The sequence below is a fragment of the Canis aureus genome, chromosome 8, assembly GCF_053574225.1.
Source record: "Canis aureus isolate CA01 chromosome 8, VMU_Caureus_v.1.0, whole genome shotgun sequence".
Taxonomy (NCBI): domain Eukaryota; kingdom Metazoa; phylum Chordata; class Mammalia; order Carnivora; family Canidae; genus Canis; species Canis aureus.
The window spans coordinates 65302000-65329058 of NC_135618.1; the positions used below are offsets into that span (position 1 = coordinate 65302000).

Sequence of the window (27059 nt, forward strand, 5' to 3'; positions counted from 1 at the left end):
ACTCAGACCAGGACTATGGTGAGTTTCACAGCAAAAGACACACAAAACACAGCACACTGCCTGCTTCCTCATACTGCACATGAAGAGTGTGGACAGACAACTCCAATCTCTGGGGTTCGATGGGGTCACCTGGGGACAGAGAGGGGGAAGTGACCCAGGGTTATGGGGGGGGATCTGTTTGTGAAAAAGGTAATGGAGCCGTACATCTATGATCTGTGCTCACTTGTCAGTATATCTTAAACCCTAGTAACAAATATCCGCAGAAGAAAGGTCAGTGGGGGTGGAGAGGCCAATCTGAACCCTAACACAGTAAATATCACATTTTGAATAATTTTTATGAACTCTCACATTGGCAAAATTTGCGAAAACTGAAGCAAGTAAAGAAATTAAAATGAGCCAAGAAAGGAAAAAGCAAAGAAAAAGAAAAAGTCCTACCAGTGACCTAGCTCTCCCCGACCCTTGGCTTTCCAGCACATAGCTTAGGCCTTGCTCTAGTTCTAGAGCCTGTCACTTCCAAGCTGTGTGGCCTTGGGAAGGATACACAACCTCTCTGTGCCTTACTTTCCAGTAAAGTGAAATGAAGGGAGTAGCAAAGGCAAGAAGCTGAGCCTGCAGCACTCCCTTACACTGGACTGGACGCAAATCCCACGCCACGGATAAGCAGGACTGAGGGACAGAGCTCCAAGCTGGGATGGTGGAGGGGGGCTTACCCTGCATGTGCTTGGTGCTGTGCCTGGGCCGCAGGACCTGTGACCACTGCCACTGTCCCCAGCCTCCCAGCAGAGGAATCTTGAGCTGCAGTCTTGAACTGCAGAGGTTTCCCCAAACCAAGCAGAGGCCTGGGAGCTGCAGGAGCCACCAGGCCAGATCAACCAGCTCTGGCCCTGCCCCCCAGGAGGGGAGGAGTCCAGCTGGGCCCCAGCTTCCCCTCCCCATCAGGCCTCTTTTCCAGCTACAGCTACTGGGCTTTGTTCCTCCAGCTCCCTTTCCCCGGTCAAGTGCTACCTGGCCTCCCTCCCCTCCTGCTGGGAGCCAACCCAGACTCCCTAGAGAGGGTCAGATCCCAACAGACATCTTTTAGCTCCCCGCCACCAGAGGAAGACAATCTGGGTTTAACTCAACTCCCACTTCCAGCCCCAAAAAGGGACCCCCTGTGGGTTGGGACTTTCCCTGGCCCCCACCAGAAGCCCAACCCAAGGAGGTACTCCAGTCTAAATAAAGGGAATCCTGAAACAGCCCAGGGGGGTCAAGGCCTCAGCATAGCCAGTGATATGCAAATGCATCCACCACAGCCTGGCCCCAGGGCTCCAGACACTCTCAATTCTACAGCAATTACAGAGGACTTCCCCACTAATTTCCTCCTCCGTTCCCCACTAACCGAGGCCTAAGGAGGGCCTTCCAGAACCACTGGGCAGAAAGCTAGGAAACCGGTGGGTAGGAATGGCAGACAGAGGAACTTGGCCTCCCCTCCCAGGCACAAGGGCCTGGGAAGGAGAGTGGGCTAGATCCCAGTAATGGTGGCACCCAGATCTGTCATGACCAATCCTTTCCCAAATGCCAGAACCTCATGAAAATGACAGCAATGCACTTCAAAATGGAGAGAAGATGGGGCACCTGGGTGGCTCAGTGGTTGAGCATCTGCCTTCAGCTCAGGGCTGGATCCCCAGGTCCTGGGATGGAGTCCCACATTGGGCTCCCCATTGGGAGCCTGCTTCTCCCTCTCCCTCTCTCTCTGTGTCTCTCATGAATAAATAAATAAAATCTTTAAAAAAAAAATCAGCCTGAAGGACCTCAGTTTCCAGATTAATATGGCCTATGGAACATCCAACACAGCAAATGCAAAAGAACCCATAGCAAGGTGCATGATGTGAAATTTCAGAACACCAGTGGTGAAAAGAATAGTAACATATTAATATCTACAAGGCTCGCTTTGTGCCAAACACTGTTCTGTATATTTATGTATATAAGCCCATTTAGTCTTAGCAGACAGTAAAAGGTAGGTACTGTTACTCATTTCACCAAAAACAAAACTGAAGCATGTCCAAGACCACATGGCCAACAAGCAGTAAAGCATGAATTTTAGAGCCATTGCTTTTAACATAGTTCTCAAAGATTTTAAGCGTTTGGAAAAAAAATTTTTAAAAGAAAAAAGGTTCACAAACAGAAGTCAAGAATCAAAATAGCATCACATTCCAGTACCACTGGAATTTAAAAGGTGATGTTGCAATTCCTTCAAAATATTAGGGGGAAATTATTTCCAAAATGCCAGTCAAGTATAAAGGTAAACTAAATGCATACTCAGGCAGACTAGGCCTCCAAAAAACTTGCCTTCCACAGATTCTGTCACAGAAAGCTAATGCAGGATTTCCTCTACCAAAACAAGGAAATAAGGCAGAAAAAAATAGGGCACCTGGGTGGCTCAGTGGTTGGCTGCCTGCCTTTGGCTCGGGCGTGATCCCAGGGTCCTGGGATTGAGTCCCACATTGGGCTCCCTGCATGCAGCCTGCTTCTTCCTCTGCCTATGTCTCTGCCTCTCTCTCTCTGTGTCTCTCATGAATAAATAAATAAAATCTTAAAAAAAGAAAAGAAAAAAACAGAGGGGATCCCTGGGTGGCTCAGCGGTTTAGCGCCTGCCTTGGGCTCAGGGTGTGACCCTGGAGTCGCAGGATCAAGTCCCACATCAGGCTCCCGGCATGGAGCCTGCTTCTCCCTCTGCCTGTGTCTCTGCCTTTCTCTCTCTCTCTCTGTGTGTCTTTCATGAATAAATAAATAAAATCTTTTTTTTTAGTTTTTTAATAAATAAAATATTTTTTAAAAAAGATAAAGAAAAGGAAAGGAAAGGAAAAGAAAAAAAGAAAAGAAAAGAAAAGAAAAGAAAGGAAAAGAAAAGAAAAGAAAGAAAAGAAAAGAAAAGAAAAGAAAGAAAAAAAGAAAGAAAAGAAAAGAAAAGAAAGAAAAGAAAAGAAAGAAAAAATAAAAGAAAAGAAAAGAAAAGAAAAGAAAAGAAAAGAAAAGAAAAGAAAAGCAAAGCAAAGCAGAGGAGTCAAGAAACAGGAGCTCCAACACAGCAAGGAGGTAAAGGGATTCTGAAGGATCATGATGGCTCTACAACAGGCCAAGCACCAAACAAACCAACCTAGACTAGTAAGATGGAAAACTAGGAAGGAAATTCCCAAGAAAGGAAGCAGCTCATGCAGTAGATTTGACCAAATGAAAAGTATTCCTAGAGACTGCAAGACAGAGATTCTAAGAAATCCAGCAATTTTTTTTTTAAAAGGCAATGAATAACTCCAAGAAATAAATGAATTTTATTATACTACTTGGCTCAAATGTAGACAATATTTACAAAGCCAGAGCCATAATAATAAACCTGGTTTAAACAAAACTGTATTTCACATAGATTGGGAGGACAGGGAAAATAAAAATGGTTGGGGGGAGCAATAGAACAACAATAATAAATATTTACTAAGTGCTTATCATGTTTCAGACACAGTTCTGAAAGTTTTTTGCTTAATCCTCACAACAATCTCATGAAGTAGATACTACTATTTTTCCTCATCTTACAGATGAGAAAACCAAGGTAGGGAGAAGTAAAGAAACTTGCCCACAGTCTCATGCTAATAAATGGGAGTCAGACTCCAACAGTCCATGAGAAATCCTCATCCGCCACACAAATCAACAAGAGAAATAGAAGTAGCAGTAGGAGCCAGTTATTACACAGAAATATGGATGAAAAGGCCACAAGAAATAGCCAAAAGATTTAAACAGGGAAATCAAAAATAGGAAGGTAGGTAGCAGGGGATGGCTGGTTTTCTTCATAATTCTTCTAACACCATCTGACTTTGAAAATGATGTGTAGGGGCACCTGGGTGGCTCAGTGGTTAGGCATCTGCCTTTTGGCTCAGGGCGTGATCCCAGGGTCCTGGGATCAAGTTTCACATCAGGCTCCCCCCAGGGAGCCTGCTTCTCCCTCTGCCTATGTCTCTGCCTCTCTCTCTCTCTCTCTCATGAATCAATTTTTTAAAAAAATTTTTAATAAAACAAAATGATGTGTAACTCTAACGTTTATCTTAAACATAAAGCAGAACTGTACACTTTCAATGGATGAACTTTACAGTATGGAAGTTCCTCAATAAAACTAAAAAAATAAAATAAAGGAGGAAAAAAGTTTTAAGATGCACACACAATTAGATACTAATGCACTCACCAGAATGAATAGAAGCTAAAGAAACTGACAATATCATACTAATGGCATAGACATGGAGGCACCGGAACGCTACCAACTAGGAACCTACAATGGTGTGACTGCTGGAAAATTCACGACTGTGAAAGCTGAACCTACATATACCCGGTGACCAAACAATCTGCTACTAGATACTACATCTAAAGAAATGTGTACATATGCACGTGCACCAAAAGGCCATGTTCATAACAGCCCTCTCCATAGCAAATGCTGGAAACAACTTAAATGTCCATCGACAGGTGTGGACAAATTGTGCTATTTTTATGTATAATATTCTACAGCAACAAGAAATAAATTGCTGCACACACCAGAATATGGACTAACCTCACACACCTAACGTTGAGTGAAAGCAACCAGAGACAAAAGAGGGCATGCTGTATGATTCCATTTATAGATAGTTGAAAAATAGGTAAAAGGAATCTAAGGTACCAGAAATAAGAATGATACTGGAGGTGGGGCAGATAGTTACTAGGAGAAAACATGAAGGAGCCCTCTGGAAGCTGGAAACATCCTGATCTAGAGCTGGTTAGTAGTTACATGGGTGTGCTCATTTTGTAAATATGCAAAGTTCTCAATGCTCAAGGTTGAATAAATATGCAACGTTCTAAATGCTCAAGATTGAAGCATTTTATAGTATATGTTACACCAAAAGAAGAAGAAGAAGAAGAAGAAGAAGAAGAAAAAGGAAGAAAGAAAGTAAGAAAGAAAGAGAAAGAAAGAAAGAAAGAAAGAAAGAAAGAAAGAAAGAAAGAGAAAGAAAGAAAGAAAGAAAGAAAGAAAGAAAGAAAGAAAGAAAGAAAGAAAGAAAGAAAGAAAGAAAGAAAGAAAGAAAGAAAGAAAGAATTAGATTGGTTTGGGTTAGAACCCTGGAGTCTCAGGAGCCCACAGGCCATAAACACAATTCCAGAGGCCCCTGGAGAGGACTGGACTAGAACAAGGAATTAACTTGTTAGCTTGATGACTTGACTCATCAGTTAATGATAACAGTAATTACAACAATCACTTTTACTGCAACTTTTGCAGAGAGCTGGACCTATGCTAGGCATCTAGCTAGCATTTGCTTATTGAAACGTCACAATAGCCTAATGAATTCAGTACCCCGAGTGGACCCATTTTTAGAAATGAGGAAAATCAAGGCTTAGAGAATTGCATAGCCGGTAAGTGGAAGAGCCAGATGGAAAACCAGCCAATCTAACCTCAGCCGCTAGGCCAACCTGCCTCCAAATGAAGCAGTTCCTTATCCAGAGACTGCAAAGTAGAATCTTCAGCTGGCTCGTGAAGGCCCAGAATGTGCAAAATTGTGAGAGTGCATGGAGAGAGTGTTTTGTCCACTTTCATTAGCTCATGAAGAAATCTCGGATGCAGGTGATGGGTGCATCTGTGGCCTACAAAGATGGAGCTTTGGGGTTTGCCACCTTCGAGAGCCCAGACTTCCTCCAGAGTCAGATGCCAGGCCTCTGTGGGCAGCTGGTGTGGTAAGGACCCTGGCCCTGGGGGCCGGGAATGACCACTGGCCAGGGCTCCTGGCAGCTCCTGGGGAGGCCCAAGACCCATCCAGACATCAGTTCCCATGGGTCCCCTCAAATGCTAGGCTGGGAAATAAAGGGCAGGGATGGTTACAGGATGGGGCTGGAGTCTTGGCAGAAGACAGGGCTACACATGACCAGAAGGGAGTTAAGTTTGCTCCACACCGGAGCCAAAGCACCCCAAGCTGGTCACAACCAAATCAAGAATGCTCAATCACTGCCCTCTCCCCACATCTGTTCCTGCCCATTCCTCCACAAGTAGCAAATCCAGCTTTTGTCCTCTTCTCTGCCTCTCCACCTCTATCTCAGCAGCCCAACCTCTCTACAAGGCCCCAAACCCCGGCTGCCTCCAACCTCCCTCTTGGTCACTACCACCTCCTTCGCCGCCTCCTCACCACTATCGACCAGACAGTCTCCAGCTGGCAGCCCAGACTAATTTTGTTAAATGCATATTTTGAAATAATTTCAAACTCAGAGAAAAGTTTGAAATAGTACAATGACCTGCCATATGACCTCCTGCAGGCCCAGCCACCCAGAACTCTCCCTCCCTGGAAGTTAACTCCATGTCAATGATTTAGCAGTCTCCCATCCATATGTAAATTACAGGTATTACTTTTTCTCTTCCCAAGCCATTCCTGAGAGTCTTCCGTGGCCACCTGGTCCCCTGTCCCGGGTCCCCTGTCCCTAAATGGTTCAGTGTTCTTACTTCCAGAGAGCAAGGACATTCTCTTCCATAAGCATGGTACAATTATCAACTTCCATGAAACCCACCATTGATTTGATACTATCAGCTAATCTACAGCCCATATTCCCATTTTATCAATTGTCCCTAAGATGTCCTTCAGAGCAATTTCTTCCCTGATCCAAGATTCAAACGAAGGCCATTCGTTGCCTGTTGCTGTCACATTTTTTTTTTCAGTCTTTTAATCAGGAACAGTTCTTGGCCTTCCTTTGTCTTGTATGACATCGACAGTTTTAAGAGTCCAGATCAGTTCTGTAAAACGTCCCTCACTTCTAATGGCTCCCCCTGTTTCAAACCCTGAATTGCCTTCTCATTCCTCAGTGTGAAATTCCAAGACCTCATTACTGGCCTTCAGGGACCAGCAGGGTCCCCCTCCTCCCCACCAACTCAACTCCCCACCACTCCCCCCCAACCCCCCCTGCTCCTAGCTGCTCCAGTTCTGGGAGCCCCAGCCCAGACGGACCCTGGGCATTCTCTTTCCTTCACAGCCTGTATCTCTATTTAAAATGATTTCCTTTGCTGATCTGTGTGCTCACTGTCTGGCCTCCACACCAGAATGAAACCTCCAATAAGGGCAAAGATTTTTGTCTGGTCATCCCCGGATTCCCAGAGCCAGAGCAGTACCTGGCACACCAGAGGCACTTGGAAATGGTTTGCTGAGTAAATGAACAAGAAAGGAAGCACTTGGATTGACAGCCAAAGAACCGGCAGGCTCAAGAGCCAGGGGACCCGGGGGGGGGGAGCTCCAGAGTCCAGAACCTCCCCCAGGCCTCCTCCCAGCTAGAGGAGGAAGCACCCAGCAAATCTCCTTTATCTCTGGATCGCATCACTCCACCAGCCAGTCCCACTGATTAATCTCTTTAAATCAATCCCAGTAGGCTGACGGGCTGGATTCCAGAGATAGAGCTGATGGACCCTGGAGAAAGCCCATGGCCCCCTATTGTCCACTGGCCAGTCCAAAGTGCACGGCCTCTCCAACCTGATCCTTGGGTTCCACCCCCCATTCATGTATCTTCCAGGGCCCAGGCAGCCCTGGGAGTGGGGGCAGGGAGAATAAACATCCAAGTACAAAATCCTGCTAATAGGTCTTTAATTGCAGCCTGAGGAGGACCTGAGTCCAGGCCTCCCAACCCCAGAGCCCAGAGGCAAGCCTACCAGGGGCTTGTCACTTACTTGTCCATTTCACTGACCCCGGGGAACATTTAAGGGCTCACACTATAGCAATACTCAAGGTTATGGGAAAAGTAATGGCCAACCAAACCCTGTTTATTTTTTATTTACCTCCTCTTCTGCACAGGAAAGAGCCAAATCCCTCAGCCTAGACCAGTGATGCAGAAGGGCCTCTTCTCCTGGAGACCCTCACTCACGCCAACACCTGCCTGGACCAGCCCAGCCCAGAGCCTCCCAGAAGGGCAACTCTCTCTGCCTAAAATGCTGAATTCACAGGCACTCCCACCCACTCTGCCCTGCAGACTAGAAAGGGGTCCAGAGGTAATCTGGGCCTCTGCCTTGCTGTGTGATCTAGGGCAAAAGACTCGGCCTCTCCGGGCTTCCCAGAACAAAAACAAACAAAGACAGGACCGATAAAGCTGGCCAGACCTAAGTTGCTGACAGCCAAGCAGAAGAAGCGTCTGAAAGAGAAAATTTAGCACCTGCACCCAGCAAAGAAAGAGGGGGAGGGGTGTGGGCTGAGGAATTTGTAATCCACCCTGCCCAAGCAGTGAATGGGAAGCAGCTCTCTACCTCCTGGCTAATGGGATTAGCACAGGGCTGGGCTCTGGGCGTTGGCCTAGGGTCCAGGGTCTCCAAGTGGCCACTCATGTTGGGGAAAGCAAGGGGCAGCACCAGCTGGCCTGCAACCCTTCCTAACCAGGTGAGCACAGGCCGGCCAGCATTTCCCAGCGCTTCCCGAGCCTGCCTGCTACTTCCTTCATGACCTCAGCAGCCAAGCACGCAGAAGTCAGGCAGCTCCTTGGGCAGGAGGCCCAGAAGACAAGCCTCTGCAGCCACCTCCAGCTGGACTTCCTCCTCCTGCCTGCTGCAGTAGAGGTGCTTCACCTCTCCGGCCTCAGCCTCCCCATCTACCTAATGGGTGTTAGGCAGTCTGCCCACTGCAGCTAAATTCAGCAGAGCCCTGGCTCACTGCAAGCAGGCAGAGGCACCCGTTGATTGGGGCTGTTTTCACTGCTTCTCATTAGGGCATTTGGCGCCTGTTAGGCAGGAACCAGACTAGAGATGGGGTGCCGTCTCCCCTGATCTGGGAAGGCAGAAGGCCAGGGAAGGCCCTGCCAGCCAGGAAGACCCAGGCTGTGACTCTCAGGCCCCAAAACTCCGCCACCACCCTGGGCCGGCCTGAGTGACCGGATGAGCTCAAAAGACACGCAAACCAGAAAATTCCCGCGGCCTCTGGGGGCAACCAAAAGGGGATGTTACAAGCGGGCCTTTGCATCCCCAGGGTCGCCCCCAACCCCTCCTTTAGTATCCCGGCACCTCTCCAGCGCCCACAGTGCACCATTTGAGAAAAAAACCAGAGTCCAGGTCATGGCCCCCTGGGCAGAATGTGGGCCGGGTACAGGAAGGACCCCGCGCACCCCAGGCCAGGACCAGGTTCCCGCGCCCCCGGGGCTGGGGATGTCTGTGCTGGCTGCCCCGAATGTGCCCCTCCCCGGCCGGCGCTTCACAAAAGGCCCTTTGTCCCGCCGAGCCCCGGGACGCCGGTTCCTGAAAAGTTCCATGAGAAAAATCAAAGAGAGGCAAACACCTCTCTCGAGCCGGCCTCGCTGGAGAAGGCAAGGACCCGTGCGACCCGGCCAGGGCGGCGGGAGGTGTCCCTCCCCAGGCCGCGGGGAGAGCCGGCGGCTCCCGCAGAAATCGCAGGAGTCCGGCCGACACTCTGGAACAGGAGAGGTGGATTTTTTTAAGTGAAGCGTGGGACGCCAGGCCAAGCAGCCGGGCGCGGCCGGGAGGAGGGAGCGGGTATCCTGGAGGTCGCCGCGCTTCCCTTCCCACCCTGCTCTACCGGAGCGGCCGCAGCCCGCCCGGGACAAGCCTCTCCCAACCCGGATGCCGTCCCCACCGGCCTCGGTGGCCCCCCTTGGGAAAGGACGGAGGCCTGCGGGCCCTCTCTGCCACCTCCTGCGCACGGGTCCATGTGAGACCTCGGGCTTTCCGTGCGCCGCTCGGGGCCGGCCAGGTCGGCTCCTGACTCCGCGGATGGCTGCGGCCCCGGCTCTGCGCCCCGCCGCGCTGCGCGCCCGCCCGCCCGCCCGCCGGAGAACGCGGGGTTCCCGGGGCCGGGGTTTAAGTCCCGGGACAGGTGCTCTCCTCTCTCGCGGCCAGGGAGGGGGTCCCCGGGACGCCGAGATGTCCGTCCTCCCCACAGCCCCGGCTCTGGGGCCGGCCGGAGCCCCCCCACCCCCACCCCGCCCTGTGCGAGCGAAGGAGCCAGGAACGGACCGGGGCCCAACGGCGCCGCCGCGCAAGGGCGTTAGCCAAGAAAACGACTGAAGCTCGGGGAACGGATGTCTCAAAGGGTGTGGGGCTGTCTTCTTTTCTTGCCCAGATTTTGAACACCCCAGCCTGGGCTGGAGCCGCAGGGGCCCCGGGGTCGGAATTACTACCGGCCTCGGGTTTCGGCAGATGCGTGTGCTCCGAGAGGGCACTGGCGCGCCGGGGGAAGCAGCCGAGCCGCGCGCCCCTCTCCGCCGCGCCCGGGGGTCCCCCCGCCCTGGGAGCTGAGCCTACCCGCACTCCCGTGGCCCTGCCAAGGGGAAGGGAGGTGCCGCGTCCCTGCCGAGAACGCCCAGGAACAGGCCGAGTAGGTTTTCCCCGGGCCTCCCTCCCCAGGGTCCCAGGAGGGGGCGGCCAAGGCGCAGGGCACTTACCCGGGTGCGGGTGGAGATTGAGGCCGGCCATGTACTTCCCGGGCGGCAACGGGCCGGGCAAGCCAGAAGCGGGCAGGCGTCCGGCCGCAGCGGTGCCCACGCGGTGGCTGTCCATGGCCAGGCCAGACAGCAGCGGCGGCGGGGGGCCGTGCACGGACCGCGGGGGCCCGAAGTCTCGGCCATCCATCCTCCGCGGGAGTGCCGCAGCCAGCCCCCCACCCGGCCCGCGGGCCTCGCTCAGTGGGACCTAAAAGTTCGGCCTCGGCGTAGTCCCAGAGTCCTCGGGCGGCGGGGGCTCCGCGGCGTGCATGGCGGCGGCGGCCAGCGGGGCTTGCGCTCGGCGGCGGGCCCGCGGCCCGGGGCGCACAGGCGGCCGGCGGTGGGGCCCCTCCGGGCGGCCAGGCGGAGCTGCGCGAGGCGGCGCACACGGCGTCTTGGCGGGGAGAGGAGACGGGCCGCGGAAGAAACAGGATTGGGGGGGGAGAAAAAAAGAGGGAGGGGGAAAACAAAGTTTCAGAAAGTCGCCTTGCCGTTCGCGGTCGGGGACGGCGGATCGGGTGGCCAGAAATGAAATCGGGGGTCACCCCTTTTCCATAAAAAGTACGAAATCCATGCTCTTTCCTCCGGCGGCCTCGCGCTCCCGGGGACCCGGCTCGGGAAGTGGCCTGTGGCGCGCTGCGCCCCAGCCCAGACTGGCTCGGCGGCTCCCGGGTCCCCTCCCGAAACCCGGGAAGGCCCCTCAGCCGCGCCCGGACGGCGCAAACACAAAACCTCCCCAGTGGGATTGATTCCTGGGCGTCACATGCTCCGGGGCTTCAACCCGTGAAACCTTTCCATGGGCGCTTCGAAATGTCTCCCTCAACACTGTGTCACTATCTGATCCGGAAAGTTTAATATTTAACCTTTTTGGCCGCTGGCCTGCCTTTTTTTTTTTTTTTTTTTTTCTTTTTTGAGTCTGTTTTCCCCTAAGCTCGCCCTGAGCCGCCAATTAGTGTTGGGGTTTTTGTTGTTGTTTTTGTTGTTGTTGTTTTGGGGTTTTTCTTTTCTTTTTTTTTTTTTTTTCTCTAGAGAGTGCCAAGCCTGTTTATTCTTTTTTAAAGAGGCTCGTGCCTCCTCCTGCCGCCCCCCTTGGGCACGGTGAGTCGCAGAGTCTGAGTCCGAGGACTCGAGACGTGGCACTCTCTCCCGAGGACTGGAAAGAATCCTTCAAAACAAGCTTTGGTTTCATTTTCCAACGCCTTGGCCTGAGAATCCTGCGGCCCGAAGACGTGGCCTGGCGCGGGGGGTTTGGGGGAAGGGGGGCGGCCAGAGGGGAAGCAAGGGGCTGGAGGGTCTTGCTCCTACCCTAGCTTCCCCCACCACCACCACCACCCAACCCCAAAAATAACCTACAAAGAAAACCTTCGCAGCGCGGGCGGACCAAGGGGCGCCTCCCCCAGCGTTGGATAAATCCCCCTGTAGTTCCAGTTTAAAGCTGTTTGTTTAAAAGATTTGTCGTTTGCCGATTCCCATGGGGGCGGGAGGGGGGTCTCGGAGCCAACCCTGCCCTCGCTCTCCGTCTGCCCGCGGCAGCTCGGGTTCCTGATTCCGGGAGGCCCGGGCGCTCCTAGAGCCACCGATCCACGCCAAAGCCACCGGCTCCCGGGTGCCCGCCCCGCGCCGTGAGCCCCGCGCCCGGCGCCCAGCCCCCCGAGCTGCAGACCCCCCGGCCTCTTTCTCCACCCGCCCTCCCCAACTTCGCTAAGGGTGCTTATTTTAACCCGGTTTTGGTTACAAACACCCCCTTCCCTCCCTCCCTCGCTCACTCCCATCAGGCTCTGGTTACCAGATCCGCGTTTACTTTGGAAAAAATCTAAGATCGCCACATCCGAGGATACATGTCTTAAAGGAGGCGATGAGCTTTCCGTGATTTTTTTTTTAATGTTCTTTGTGTAGCTTTCTTTTAAAAGGTAGGGCTTCGGAGCATGCCCCGACGCCCCACTTTGGGGAAGTCGAGGTGGAGGCCCCCGGAACACCCTCGCTCTGGTGGAGAAGCTGGCTCGGCCATCTGCGGGCTCCACTGCGTTCTCTCTACTTTTCTCCCCCCTCTTATATGCAGTTAAAATGGCTGAATTCCGGCTTTTAATTAAAAACAGCCTATAATCGAAAACGTCTCGGCGTCCCCGGCTCCCCCGCCGCCTGCCAGGAACCCAGAAGGGAACCGACGCCCCTCAGCCCGGCTGGGCGGGCTGGATCCGGGCTGAGGACTCAGGTGGGCGCCCGAGGCACCGCGGCCCGCCCCCGCCCTCCCCAGGGCGCCCTCACCGCACCGCCGCGGACCCCCGATCCCGTCCGTGGGGCCCGGACAGCTGCGGGGATCCCCCCGCGCACCCCGAGGGGGAGGCGGGCTAGGGGGTCAGCTGGAGAAGTTTGGAGACCGTCGTGCCCGGGCAGGGACTGACGCGCGGCCCGGCGGCGTACCTGGCGCGGCGGGGCTCCCGGCTCCGGGCTCCGGTGACGGCGACTCCGGCGGTGGCCCCGACTCCCGGCGCGGCTAGGCGCCCGTGCTGCCCGCCATCCCGCGGCTGCTGCTCCCCTTCGCCACCCGCAGCCGCCTCACACTTTTTGCCCGCCTTTCCTTTTTTTGGTAGAAAACCGCTCCCCGGGCCGAGCGCTCGGCGCGCCAACTCCTCCGCCCTCCCGCGGCCCGGCTCCCGCAGCCCCCGGAAAAGCCAGCTTTCCTCCCGCCGAGCTCCTCGCTTTTTAATAAAATCCAGGTAGCGCCGGTTTAAAGAATCCCAAATCTCCATATACAGCCCGGGATTGGAAAAGGTACATTACACAACCCCCCTTTCAAGTTCCTCTCGCTGGATCTAAAAAAAAAAAAAAAAAAAAAAAAAAAAAAGCCAGCGGGAGGGGGGAGGGGGCGGCTGGGGGAGGGGAGTACTCTCCAGCGAAGAAACACGCATTGTTCCCGGGCGCCCGCCTCCCCCCCCAGGCCGGCCCCCGGCCTCCACCCATTGGCCGCGCGCACCGCCAATCACGCGCATGTAAACACCTTGGCCCTCAGCCATTCCTATAAAACCAATTACGGACCAAGGGGCTCCAGCAGTTTCCAGGCTCCCCACGGCGGGGCTGAATGATCAAAACTGGTGGTGAGAATTTTTCCCGGCCGTTTCTAGGCAGCCCTCCCCCTCCACCAGCTCGGACCCCCCCCCTTCCCTCCCTCTCCTCCCTCTTCCTACCCCCTCCCCCGGCGTCTAGGCTGAGTGATCAAAATAGAGGAAGATGGTTGTCGCCGCAATCCAGGGCTTTGCAAGGCGCGGTTTAATGGGCCGCCTGTCAGCTTCCTGCTCGCAGGAGGAGGTGACGAGCCGAGCGAGCCGGGAAGGGCCTGGGGCCCGGCGGGCTGCACCCCGCGCCCGGGCCCCGGCCCCCTCCTACCTCCCCTGGGGCGCGCCTTCCAGAGCGCGCGGTGGAGACGCCGACACAGACAAGGGCTGCTTTTTCCCTTTTTAACTCCCCCTTTTAAAACAAAGCAGCGATTCATGCCTTTTCCCCTAGCAGCGCGGTTGGGTGGGATGGGTAGGCGTGAAGGCAGTCTTCCTAGCCCCGGCCTGCGGGTCCCTCCCTGAAACGCGGTGTCAGATGGTTACTGATTAATATTTTGGAGAGGCCGCGGCGGCGGGTAGCGGGTGAGTCTCTAATCTTCTAAAAGGGGTTCCTATAGAAACGCGCGGGCCGGGGCGCGCCCCCCGCTCGGCCCCGGCCCGGGCTGTGGCGCTCTACGCCGCGCGCCCTTCCCCAAAGCCTTTCTTTGCGTGGGCGCTCCCCTCCCCTTCCCTACCCCCCCCCAAAAAAAAATCAGAGCAGAAAAAAGGATTAGATCGGCTGAGCGCGAACTGACTCCCTCTCGATTCTGACATTTCAGCCTATTAGCATTTCTCCACGGGGCCTTCTGAAACCTATTAAAGTGTAATATTAAAAACCTCTTGGCTGGGGGCCTCTCTCGCCTTCCATCCGCCGCGCCCCCTCCAGGGAGGGCGAGACCGGGAAAAAAAAAAAAAAAAATCTGTTGAGCTCAGAGGAAGCAGAAGCCAAGCCCAAAAAGTGCTTGGCTGGCCGCGGCGGCCGGAGGGGGAGGGGAGCCCCAATCCCCCAGACTTTGTACTTTTATTTTGCGCTTTCAGCAAAATCCTTTCTGGGTTGAGTCGCCGGGAACTGCCCGCGGCAACGTACTTGGCTGCGGGCGCGAGGACTGCGGACGCGGTCGGAGGGACCGCCCTGGGGCCCCCGCACCCTCTCTCTGCAGCCCCGCAGGGACCCATGCCCGGCTGGGCATTACGTACCCTCAAATGGAAGCTTGGAGGGGCAGAAATCCTTGCCGATCCTGCCTCGGAGAGCTGCCGCGGTGATTAGATTTTAATTAAAACAAGAGAAGCCCGCTCTTTCGCCCCGCGCTGCGGACTCAGCGTTTTCGCATCGCTGGTTCTTTTTTTTTTTTTTTTTTTTTTTTTTTTATCCATTTTTAAGCAACTTTTCTGGAAGGGGGGAAATGAGCTAGTTGGCGCCCGTTCGTTCTATTTTCTTTTCTCCACTTTTAGAAGAAAACGGGGAGGGGGGGAATAGGCTCGGAGAAAGCGAACTGGGGGTGTCTAATTTAATTCCAGTATAAATTTGAGGAAAAAAGTTCAGCCTCTTGAGGGCAGTTTCAAGTTGCCCTTCCTGGAGCCTCTGCGCTGGTTTCGAGGCTGCCCTCTTTTGGAAGCTGGAGCTCCGCAGGGGGAGGAGGGAGGAGTGAGAAGTAAAGAAAGGAACGAAAATAGCCGGAGCCGAGGGGAACAGCGGCGGTGTCCGCGCTTGGAGCGGGGCGCGCAGGTCTCAGTGGCGGCTGGGGCGGCGGGAGGTTCCCGGTGCGGCCCCGGGACGGCCAGGAGCAAAGGCGGAGAGGAGAGGGGGGTTAGAGAAAGGAGGTATTGTGTCTTGTGTGCCTTGGGGGAGGGGATTGACTGCAGAAATAAAATAAATGCAGTTGAGCTGCGCGGGGCTGCTGGAAGCCAAGGCAGGGGAAGGGGCTGTGTGTGGGGGCGCAGCCCCTGTAGGCGCCGAGCATCCTAGAGCGTTATCCGAAGGCCTTTGTGGGTTTCTAATAAGCCCTCCCACGCCTGAGCCCCCAGTGTTTCGCCACCCCCCTGGTTGCCCTCCAATACTCGGAGCCCAGACCCTGATCCCCGACCCCATTATCCCCGCCCTGGATCTGGAATGGGTTTTTTGTGTGGGTTTGTTTTGGGTTTTGTTTTTTTTTTTCATGCTTTTTTTTTTTTTTTTTTTTTCGTATAGCTCAAGCAAAAAATACGTATCTTGAGAAAGTTGAGGTGGGAAATACAAAAGACTTGAGAGTTGGCGGAGGGGGGGAAGCCTATTTTTATAAATGTTTAATGTTTTCACCCCTGGATGCTCCAAGACGCCGTAATTGTGATGGCGGGGTAGGTGTGCCATCAATCATTTAGTTGCTAATAAAAATTCTGCCTTGTTTGCCCTGCATTTGCCAATGGCGTTTGCATTTTTCCAAGTGTGCGCCTTGTCTGCGTGGCGAACCGAGCCTGCATTTCATTAGGGTCGCGGGGCGAGACCCCCTCCCCCAGCCCCTCCTCCCGGGCCTTTGTGGGCCTCCGCCGGGTCGCGCCGCCCTCCCGGCGCACACTCACACCCGCGGCCGCGCCAGTGTCCGCCCGAGCCCGGCCGGGCGCAGGGCCTGGGGACGCGGCGGCGGCGGCGGCGGCGGCTCCCGGGTCCCGGCCGCGGGCTGCGCGCACAGCCTGCCCACGCCGGCTCCGCAAACGCGGGGGGCGCGGGGGCGCCGCGGCCCGGCCGGCCTGTGCGCCCCCCCACCCCTCGCCGCCGGCCCCCGCGCGTCCCGGTGCCCTCGCAGGCGCTGGGTAAACAGCGTCCGGGAGCCATGTTGGGGGGAGGAGGATCCCAGGCCGAGGTGGGCGCAGCCCGGGCGCCTCCCGAGACCCCCGCGGCCCGCGGGGCGCGTCTGGGGCCCCCGTGCCAAGCCTCGGAGGCCTGGGGAAGCACGCCCGCCGCTCCGGCGGCCACACGCGGACGCACAGCCAGGCTGGGGCGCCGAGCACCGCGCGCAGAGGCGGCACCGGGCCGCGGTGCTCCCGGGTCTGGCCGCCATATTCCGCCCCCACCCCCCTCTGTTTACCCGGCGGGATCCGTGGCCAAAAACTGCGTTGACGCAGTGTGTGTATGTGTGTGTTTTGTACTGACTGGGCGGAAAAGCGGCGGCGGCGGCGGCGGGGGGGCTCCTCGCAACCCAAACCCCTGTTCCCGCAGAGCCCGCCCTGGCCCGCGCTGCCGTCCACGGCCGCCCCGGGCCGCCGGAGCCGAGGCCCTTTGTGTGCTCCCTGCACGCGGCCCGACTGACGAAATTACTCCGCTTTGTCTTAAAACCCAAGACCGGCCAGCGTTGAGCCGGGTGCGCCTTTGTGGCGGCGGCGGGGCCCGGCACCCGCAGCCTGCTCTGCCCTCGTCCGGGCCGACCCCCGCGCTTTCCGGGCCCCTGGTGGTGCTGCCCCCGCGGATACAGGCCCCGTCCCCCGGAGAAAGCTGGCATCCTTCAGGGGGCGAGGGCACCCGGGCCGCCTCCACCCCTCGCGCCCCAAGCCGCCTTTCCCGGCGGGCCCCCGAGCTCCCCGCGCTGTGCCAGCTTCTCGGGGATGGGGCCCCAGCGGCCTCCGGCCCCCTCTGCTGCCCGCTCGGGAAGCCCCGCCGGATCTGGGGCTTAGCAGAGCCAGTTTTCCAGGTCCCGGGTCTGGCAACCAGGGAGCTCCGGCCCGGGCACCGCGAAAACCCGGAGAGGCTGCGCCCGGGACATCCGTCCTCGCCATCCCGTCGCTGCCCCTGGCTCAGCCTCCTTTCGCGCCGAGCGGAGGTTCGGCCGGCCCAGCCAAGAGGGATCCCAACCCTGCAGAAAGACCAGAGACGCGGCGCCGAGGCCCAGACGCCGCCGGGACGAGCGCTCGAGCCGGTGGGCAGAGCCAGGGCTGAAGCGCCAGGCGCGGCCCCAGCGGATCGCAGCGTGTCTCGGCTCCGCCTCCGGCCCTGGCCCCTTTCCCCGGCCCCGGGTCGGGTCTTCCATTCCACTGTTTGGCTCGGAGAGGTCGGAGACGTGCTCGGTGCACAGGGGGCCGGATTCGACCATAAATCTCCATGCGGGACCTCCTTCCCGCTGCTCACCCGCGCGTGCTCCTGGCCGCCTCGCTTCCCGGGCTACGCCGGGGCCCTGCTCTCAGGGTCCGGGCCTGGCGACCCCGAGGCCGGTGCAGGGCTTCCCCATTCACCAAAGGGAGGACCGGACCGGCCCATTCAGTGCCACCACCTTCCAAACCCACCGGCGCTGGACCGCAGGTGGCCTGGGCCTCAGCGGATTGCAGCCAGGGGTGGGGGCACCCAGGCGGGAAACTTCCTCCCAGGAAGGGTCGGTGAGGCTGGAATGGGTACACGGCCACCTGCTTTAGCCCAGCTCCCGTGCCCTTAAGGGGTGACACCGGGGTTAGATCAGGGAGTCTTTTCATAGCTCAGCCAGCCACCCTTCTCTGCAGACCCCCCTTTAATCTGGCGCCGTCCTTCTGCCCTCTATGCTGGTGCACGGTTTAGGGAGGTGGGTGTTTTGTTTTGTTTTGTTTCTTTTTGTTCCTTCTTTTTCCTTTCCTTTCCTTTTTCTTTTTTTTTTTTTTCTTTTTTTATTTTTCTTTGGCATGATGAGAACCAAGCGGGGTATCGATGTTAAAGGGCCAGGAGGGTGGGGGCTCATATAGCTCCCCACCCCATGTCAGCCTATCTCTCTCTCTAAGGCCAGGGATACCTCCGACTTTTCGCCTCCCCCACCGCCTGTGGGCACCCCACCAGGCAGTGGCTTGGGCAAAAATAGCCCAACCATTGAGAAAACAGGAATCAGAGGGGTGCTGCTGGCAGCCTGGTAGGGGCAGTGGTCTTTCTACCTGAACAGTTCCTGAGCACCTGGGGGATAGACCCAGAAAGGATGCATTTACAATAATAACGTTTAATGTCACCAGCATCGTGTCTCTTTGCCAGAGGGGCTGGAAACAGGCCTGCACACGTACGGAGCAGCAGCCGCGCCGGCAGAGCGGGGGATCAGGGACCAGCAACTCGGAGCGGTTGTTGCTCTTTGCCTGGGACTTCAGTAGGGCAGCCGGGAAAGGGGGAAGCATGCACCCCCTCGTCGGCGCCACACACACACACACACACACACACACACACACACACAACAGTGCCAGTGACACAATTGCAACGGCCAGCCCGTGGCAGATGCCTGAGACGGAAGGTTTGGTAAACCTCGCCCCGCCACGGTCTTAGAGTGGGAGCTTTGGCTCCTTCCTAGAATTTCTAGAAGCCTGTTGGGAGGGAGCGCCGGGCCCGGAGGAATTGGAGCGCTGGGCCCGCCATCGCCGCCCGGAGAGGAGAGGAGAGGGGAGGGGAGGAGAGGCTGCAGGGCGGCATTCCCGCCTGCTTCCCCCGGCCCGGCCCCGCCGCGGCGCCCCAGGAAGCGTCTCGGAAAACAAAGCGCTGCGGTTTCAGCCCAAGGTTAAAGTCCACCACGAGCGTGTTTTTTATTTTCCCTCTCCGGAATCTGAGAGCGATAGCGTTTCTCCAAATAAACCGCCAATAAATCAGCTCCCGGGGCCGCCTGCTGAAGAGCTCTGCTGACCTTGGAGACTGGTTTTCCTGCTTGGACCCCCTCTGAGGCAGAGCCTAGGGACAGGCCACAGCGCCGGCCGCGTGTCCCTCTCCAGAGAGGCGCGAGAGGGGGTGGCCAGGGGCTCGGGTGGGCAGTCGTTGTGGCACTGTGTGCCCAGAGGGTGCGGGAGAGGTTTGGAACTGGGGGGCCATGGTTACCTGGGGGAGCTAGGGTACCTGGTTGGTAGGGGTTCTGGTGGGAGCTGGCTGCTCTGGGGGAGGCTGACCTGTGCCCATTAAGTGACTGGGGTGCCCACACTGTTCTGGGATGAACAAGGCCTTTTTGGGGGCCTCCTTTGTCTGGGTGTGCCTGGGTGTGCTCTGCAGGCGAGTTTGTGCGTGTGTGACTAATGGGATTTATGTATGTCAGTGCCAGGGTGACGAATGGAGGGCTTGGCAGCACGTGTGTGGCGGGAGGAAAGGGCAGCACCAAGATGGGGAGTCAGGCTGCCTCCTGCCTAGTCTTTAGGGGTTCACTTCTCTGACCGCCAGTTCCCAGCTTTGGGCCTCTGAGCACCCCCTGGCAGGCCTGTGTGTGCTGAGATTTCTAGAGCAAATTCCACCGCAGCCCTGTCCCCCCTCCACCCACAAGGTACCTTGGTCCCCTCCCACAACCCTGACCCAGTCTGCGCCTGCAGACCCAAGCTGGCCCTTCCCTGTCCAAGGCAGACAACTCCCAGTTTCTTTTCCATTCCGGAAAATTCTTTTGATGCAAACTAGCCCTTGCTTCATGCCAGCTTCGACAGTCCTCTGACTTTGGTACCAAAGCGCCCATTTAACAGATGAGAAACCCAAGGAGAGGTGACGAGCTACACAGCTAAGAAGCAACAGCAGACACCCTCAGCTAAGCCAGGCAAGGGGATACCAATGTGGAGCTCCAGCATCCCTGGAAGCCTCCAGCCAGCCTGACGGAGACTAGGGTGGAGAACTACACTAGTCCACCCTGCCACCCCATTTACTGCCCTTCCTCATCAATCCCCTCTACTCCCTGGGGCCTCGGTCCTGCCCTCACCTAGGGGGAGGTGACAGAGGTCAGAGGTCAGTGGGAGTCCTTTGGGCCTGGGGTATGGGGGAGGTGGAGGTCAGGTCCTTTCTGGGAGGAGGGTCACATTCCACACTCCAGGGCTGGTGGGGGCTGCAGACAGGAGTTTAGGAGAGCTGACCCTGGGTCTCCCACACCTGCTGTAGACTCTGGCTCAGGACACACCTGCAGGATCACATTTCCCATCTCCCTCAGGGTCTCCTGGTGTCTGAATGCTCTTGTGTTATGGCTGCTCAGGCTGCACAGGCATCCTGCCCCGTGTCGTAGACACACTCATCAAAAGAGTCCCTGCAACCCAGAGAAATGGGGTGGTCTTCCTAAGGGCACCCAGCCAGGGGGGCAGCAAGCAAGCCGAACCGGTTTCTGCCCAGCCGACCGCCTCCTGTGCTCCTCACTGGTGTTCCATGGCCCACGGTGGCATCTCAAGAGGGGACAGCAGCACCTAACATCCTCCTTCCCAGGCGTCCAGGGAGCCTCCCACACCCACAGGCTCCCAGGACCCGTGTCTCTGCCTCTCTCACTCGCTCATGCTCTCTCGCGCTCTCTCTCTCTCTCTCACACACACACACACACACACACAATGTGTCTCTCCACCTCCCTCTTTTTTTTTTTTTTTTTTTAATTCTTCTTTGGCATTTTCTTTCAAGCAGAAAATAAAAACATTTCCCATGGCTACAGCTTTGAAAGCTTCCCTCTTCTGCCTCTCTCTCGCTCCCACCCCCATGTGGATCCATTTCTAGAGTCAGCAGAAAGTCAAAAACAAACCCTGAAGATCAAACCTGACAGCAGCCCCCCTTCGTGCAGCCCTCCACTTTCTCTACATGTCTTAGCCTGTCTCCACCCTGGAGATGAACAGGAGGCAGCCCCCGAACACATGCACAAATGCACTCACATACCTTCTGTGGCCACAGGCAGTCTCTTAAGAACCTTCTAGAGCCACCCCTGCCAGAAAGGCCTGCTTAGATCAGTTCCTTCTCCCAGAAATGTCTGGGTTCTCCCTCATGCTCCCCTTTCCAGCCCTGCTCACCTGGCCCCGCTCCATCCAACCCTCCTCTGCTGACGGTTGTGGGTTGAATACCCCCAAAACTCATATGTTCAAGGTCTGGCCCCAAGATTTCAAAGTGTGACCTCATTTGGAAACAGCATCCTTAGGATCCCTGGGTGGCGCAGCGGTTTAGCGCCTGCCTTTGGCCCAGGGCGGGATTCTGGAGACCCGGGATCGAATCCCACGTCAGGCTCCCGGTGCATGGAGCCTGCTTCTCGCTCTGCCTGTGTCTCTGACTCTCTCTCTCTCTCTCTCTCTCTCTGTCTCTCTCTCTGTGACTATCATAAATGAATAATAAAAAAAATTAATAAAAAAAAGGAAACAGCATCCTTGCAGATGTAATTGGTTAAAGTGAGGTCACACTGGGGGAGGGGCCCCTAATGCAATATGACCAGGGTCCTTATAAAATGGGGGTCACAGGTACAGGGGGGATCCTGAAAAGACAGAGACAGAGCCAGCCACCTAAGGAGACAAAGGGAGAGGCATGGACCAGGCCCCCTCACAGCCCCTGAAGGAACCCACCCCGCCCAGACCTTGATCTTGGACTTCTAGCCTTCAGAACTGAGAGATAGTAAATCTCTGTTGTTTGAGCCACTCACCCTGTGGTCCTTTGTTGTGGCAGCCCCAGCACACTACAGCATCCCAAATTTAAGTGACCACAAGTGTCAGGTGGGAAACAAGTGGGCAGAAGTAGGAGAGTGTCTAGAGAGTACCGCTTGTCACCGTCCCCACCAGTGGCCCCCAGGGGTACCAGATCTTCATGGTTCGCAGCAAGCTGGTGCGTCAGTTAGAACAAGGTAGGTTATCCTGCAGTGACAAAAATCCCTAACGTCTCAGTCTTAGCACAACACAGAAAAATGTATTTTCCCTGACACATCGTCCGCTCTGAGCCTGGGCAACACTCCAGGGCAGCTGCCCTCCACGTGGTGGCTCAGCACCCAAGCCACTTAGGTGCTATCAGTGGTCCACCTTGATGTGAGACCATCACAGGGAAGGGAAGATCATCGAACTGGGGGTTTTACCACCAGAGACCAGAAGTTTTACATGGCACTTGTGCTCACCATCCATGTGATCACACCCAACTAAATGGTGCTAGAAGGTGGGTCTCCTTCGCCCGCCCATGCCCAGGAAGGACAGGAGATCCTGACATGGGTGAGCACAGGCAATGTCCACCACACCTCTCCCGATCTGTTGGCTTTTCTTTTCTTAAGATTTTTTAAAGCCATCTCTATACCCAATGTGGGGCTTGAACTCACAACTCCAAGATCAAGAGTCTTGTGCTCTACCAACTGAGCCAGCCTGGTGCCCCCTAACCTTGGCACTTTCTTAAAAATCGTGGTAAAATATACATAATATAAAATTTACCGTCTTAACCATTTATAAGTGCGGGGCTCGGTGGCATTAAATATATTTCCTTTTTTTTTTAAGATTTTATTTATTTGACAGAGAGAGAGCACAAGAGGGGGGAGCAGCAGGCAGAGGGAGAGGCTCTCTGCTGAGCAGGGAGCCCGACATCCGGCTTGATCCCAGAACCCCGGGATCATGACCTGAGCCGAAGGCAGATGCTTCACCAACCAAGCCACCCAGGCGCCCCAGTACATTCCCATCTCTGTGCAGCAATCCCCACCATCCATCTCCAGAACCTTTCCATCATCTCAAATTGAAATTCCATCCCCATGAGGCAGTTCCCACCCCCGCCCCTAGCCCCCACACCCACCCTCCCACTTTGTGTCTCTGTGAATGTGACTCCTCTGAATACTACACGTAAGTGGAATTATACAGTATCTCTCCCTTTTGTGTCTGGCTTATTTCACTTGGTATGTCTTCAAGGTTCATCCACGTTGGAGCAGGTGTCAGAGTGTCCTTCCTTTTTAAGGCTGAATAATATCCCATTGTACGGCTGGACCACGTTTTGTTTATCCATGAGTCTGTTGATGGACACTTGGGTTGCCTCTACCTTTTGGCTATTGTGAATAAAGCTGCTAGGAACAGATAACTCTTCACGTCTCTGCTTCTAGTTCTTTGGGGTATAAATCCAGAACTGGAATTGCTGGATCATATGGCATTTTTATGTTTAATTTTTGGAGGCACCTCCATGCTGTTTTCCACAGCAGCTGTACCATTTTATATTCCCACCAACCGTGTATAAGGGTTCCAATTTCTCCACATCCTCGCCAACACTTGTCATCTCATATATGTGGGGGGTTTTTTTAGTAGCCATCCTAATGGACGTGGGGTGGTATCTCATTGTGGCTTTGATTTGCATTTCCCTGTTGATGAGTGATGTTGAGCATCTTTTCGGGTGCTCATTAGCCATTTGTAGATCTTCATTAGAGAAATGTCTGTGCATGTTTGCCCGTGTTTAGCGTTTTTAACTGTTGTTTGTTTTGTTTTCTATCTTTGGCACTATTTTTAACACTGTGCTGACCAAAATGGAAGCACTTGAGTGGGCCACCTGCTGGTCCCTGGTTTGCAAGGCCTCCTGGAGGTTCTACTCAGACCACCCGGGGGTCCGTCCTGCTCCCCCGACACTCCTAATGGTCAGCGTCCTCCTGAGGCCGCACTCTGCTCAGTTCCTTGTGTTTACCCACTCCTGTTTGTTAAACAAACACTCACCAGACAATTTGGCCAACAAAGAACCTTGAGTGTGACCAGCACAGAAAGGAGGAGCCGAGGGCCCAGGAGCAGGGCAGGGGCCAGACCAGACAGGGCCTTGGTCCACAGGAGGAAAAAGAAGTTGTAAGGAGTCGGTACCCAAACCCCTTAAATGAAAGATATCCTGAGGGGGACACCTGGGTGGCTCAGCGGTGGAGTGTCTGCCTTTGGCTCAGGTTGTGATCCCAGAGTACCAGGATCGAGTCCCACATCGGGCTCCCTGCATGGAGCCTGCTTCTCCCTCTGCCTGTGTCTCTGCCTCTCTCTCCTTGTGTCTCTCATGAATAAATAAATAAAATCTTAAAAAAAGAAAGAAAGAAAGAAAGATATCCTGAGGCCCACAGCTAGAAAGCCCAGAAATAGAACACCCGTGGGTATGTCTGGACAGAGCCCGTTTTCTCTCTCTCTCCCCTTCCCCCACCCTCCTCCTTCTCCCTCCTCTCCTGAGTTAAAGTTCTGGCTCTGCCACCTACTTGATGTGTGACATTTGCAAAGCCCCTCCCTGTCTCAGCCTCAGTGTGCCTGTTGACCTCTCTCCCTGTCTCTGTATCTTTGCACATCCTGCCCACTGGCACACACCAGGTCACAAGCCCAGTTCCAGATGATACAATGCCACACTGTGGGGCACCACAGAACCTGGCCTTCCCAGGCTACTGTCCTGACACATCATAACCTCTGACAATGGCCACACAGTGTCTCCCTGCTGCAGTGTGACCTTGACATTCCTCCCATTCAAGGTGGAGTCATAAGTCATAACAAGATGCATAGCTTCCAAGGCCAGGTCAAGTCACTCTTGTGTGTTAGGATGCTCACGTGGAACCCTGAGCCAGCAGGTGAGAAGCTGGATTGCCCAAGGCCACCAAACCATAAAGAAACTCCTACACGCTGAGGCCACGTATAGTTTCTCCAGGGGACAAGCAGCTTTCGCGAGGTTCTCCCCACAGCCAGCACCGACTCCTGGGTGTGCTTGTGTAAGCAAGAGAAAGAAAGGAGCCTCCTCAGAACTGCATGAGTGAGGCTCAGGGGCTCTGTGACAGCCCAGGTCACACACTGGGTGGCCAAGTGGGGGCTAGAACTCAGTTCTGTTTGCCTCTGCCAGACTACCTTCACTGGTGAGTGCTTGAATGACCACAAAAGGAAATGGCCTGTACTATGGAACCAGTCAGCCTGGGTTCAAGTCCTGGCTCTGCCACCTGCTTGATATGTGATATTTGTAATGTCACTTCCACTCTCTGAGCCTCAGCTTACCTGTTTGCGAAATGGGGCTAACATACTTCTTTCCTGGGATCAAGTGAGGGTGTGTGTGTGCCTATATTGAGCATGCAGATGGTAGCCAATGCGCTCATCTTTCTGAACACTAGCAGGTGTTCAGATAGCCAAGGGAGCCTGGAAGCCCTGCTCCAGGGTGACCACTACCCCACTCCCTCCATTAGTGATGCCTGGGTACCAAGCAGGTGCTCAGCCCAGTCCCCAGGCTACTGCCCCAATGCTTCTTGACCAGGACAGGGCCAAAGCCACCTGCATGGCTTTCCCCTGGCTGCCACAGCAAATGGCTACACGCTGGGTGACTTTATACAACAGATACTTCTTCTCTTACAGTTTAGGAAGACAGACATTCAAAATCAAGGTGTCAATGCAGTTGGTTCTCTCTTGAGGGCTATGGTGGAGTCTGCTCCAGGCCTGTCACCTTGTGTCCGGTGGTGGCCAGTGCTCCTGAGTCCTCCTGGACATGAGTCTGGGCCACTCCAACCTCTGCCACTGCCATTACACAGCCACCGCTCCTTTCCAGGTCTATCTTCACATGGCAGTTCTCCTCTCCACGTGGGTCAGGCTCTCTGCCTCTTCTCCTTTTCTTATAAAGACATCAGTCATATTTGATTAAAGGCCTGCCATAGTCCAGAGGGACCTCATCTCCACTGATCACATCTGCAATGACCCTATTTCCAAATAAGGCCACGTTCTGAGCTTCCAGAGGTCAGCACTTTAACATGTCTTTCTGGGGCATGCAATTCAATCCACAACACAGACCTGGGGCCCCCCCACCCCCCACCCCATCCCATCACCAGGACGCAGCTGAAGCCCCTCCCTCAGAAGGAGTGGGTCCTCCAGCCCTGCATGAGGCAGAGAAGGAGACTTTGGTCTCATGCCGTAGGGGCAGTTCTGGCCACCAATCCCCAGCCCCCAGCACACATTCCCTGGCACGTGCCCTAACTGGAGCGATGGCGACCCAGAGCCGCTGTGACTCCGGGGGCTGCCCTAGCCCATGTTAGTCTTCTCGGGCTGCGGTAACAAAGACCAGGCACCTGACCTACAGGCACTCATTTCTTTCTGTTCTGGAGGCCGGAAGTCCAAGGTCAAGGTGCACACAGGGTTGGCTTCTCCTGCGGCCTCCCTCCATGGTGTGTAGACATTGTCTTCTCTCCATGTCTTCCGTGGTTGTCCCCCTGTGCGTGTCCGGGTCCTAACCTCCTCTTGTCACAAGGACACCAGTTCTATCGGATGAAGACCCACCCTAGTGGCCTCCTTTTACCTTAATTACCTCCTTAAAGGTCTCGTCTCCAAATACAGATGTGTTCTGAGGTCTGGGGGCTAAGATGTCATCGTATGTATCTCGGGGGACATAATTCAGCCTGCCTTAGTCTGTTTGGGCTCCTATAACAAAAATATGTAGACCGGGGCCCTTTTTTTTTTTTTAAGATTTATTTATTTATTTATTTATTTATTTATTTATTTTTATTTATTTATTTATTTATTTATGATAGAGAGAGAAAGAGAGAGAGAGAGAGGCAGAGACACAGGCAGAGGGAGAAGCAGGCTCCATGCAGGGACACGGGACTCTATACCAGGTCTCCAGGATCACACCCCGGCCGAAGGCAGTGCTAAACTGCTAAGACACCAGGGCTGCCCTAGACCGGGGCTCTTAAACAACAGACAGGTATAATTCTAGAGGCTGGAAGCCCAAAATCAAGGCATCGGCAGACTCAGTGTTTGATGAGCACCTGCTTCCTGGCTGTTTTTTCACCGTGTGGTTATGTGACAGAAGGGACAAGAGGGTTCTCTGGGGCCTCTTTTATGAGGGCACTAATCCCACTCATGAGGGCTCCGCCCTCAGGAACTAATCACCCCCCAAAAGCATCACCTCCTAATACCATCACATCAGGGGTTAGGATCTCC

The 27059-nt window shown here is 55.1% G+C and overlaps 1 protein-coding gene across 6 annotated transcripts in view; it reads right to left on the minus strand.

The window, feature by feature from the left end:
• Positions 1–14864, minus strand: part of TNRC18 (trinucleotide repeat containing 18) — an 89699-nt gene extending 74835 nt beyond the window's left edge. For 3 of the 6 annotated variants that reach the window (XM_077907677.1, XM_077907674.1, XM_077907673.1), the window contains exon 1: positions 10396–10699. In XM_077907677.1, the coding sequence (XP_077763803.1) occupies positions 10396–10582 (187 nt within the window). In that variant the 5' untranslated portion in view covers positions 10583–10699. Of the gene's footprint in view, positions 1–10395; positions 10700–12855; positions 13254–14723 lie in introns of those variants that run through there. The other 3 variants (XM_077907679.1, XM_077907678.1, XM_077907675.1) reach the window with 3 other exon arrangements.
• Positions 14865–27059: the final 12195 nt, after the last annotated feature.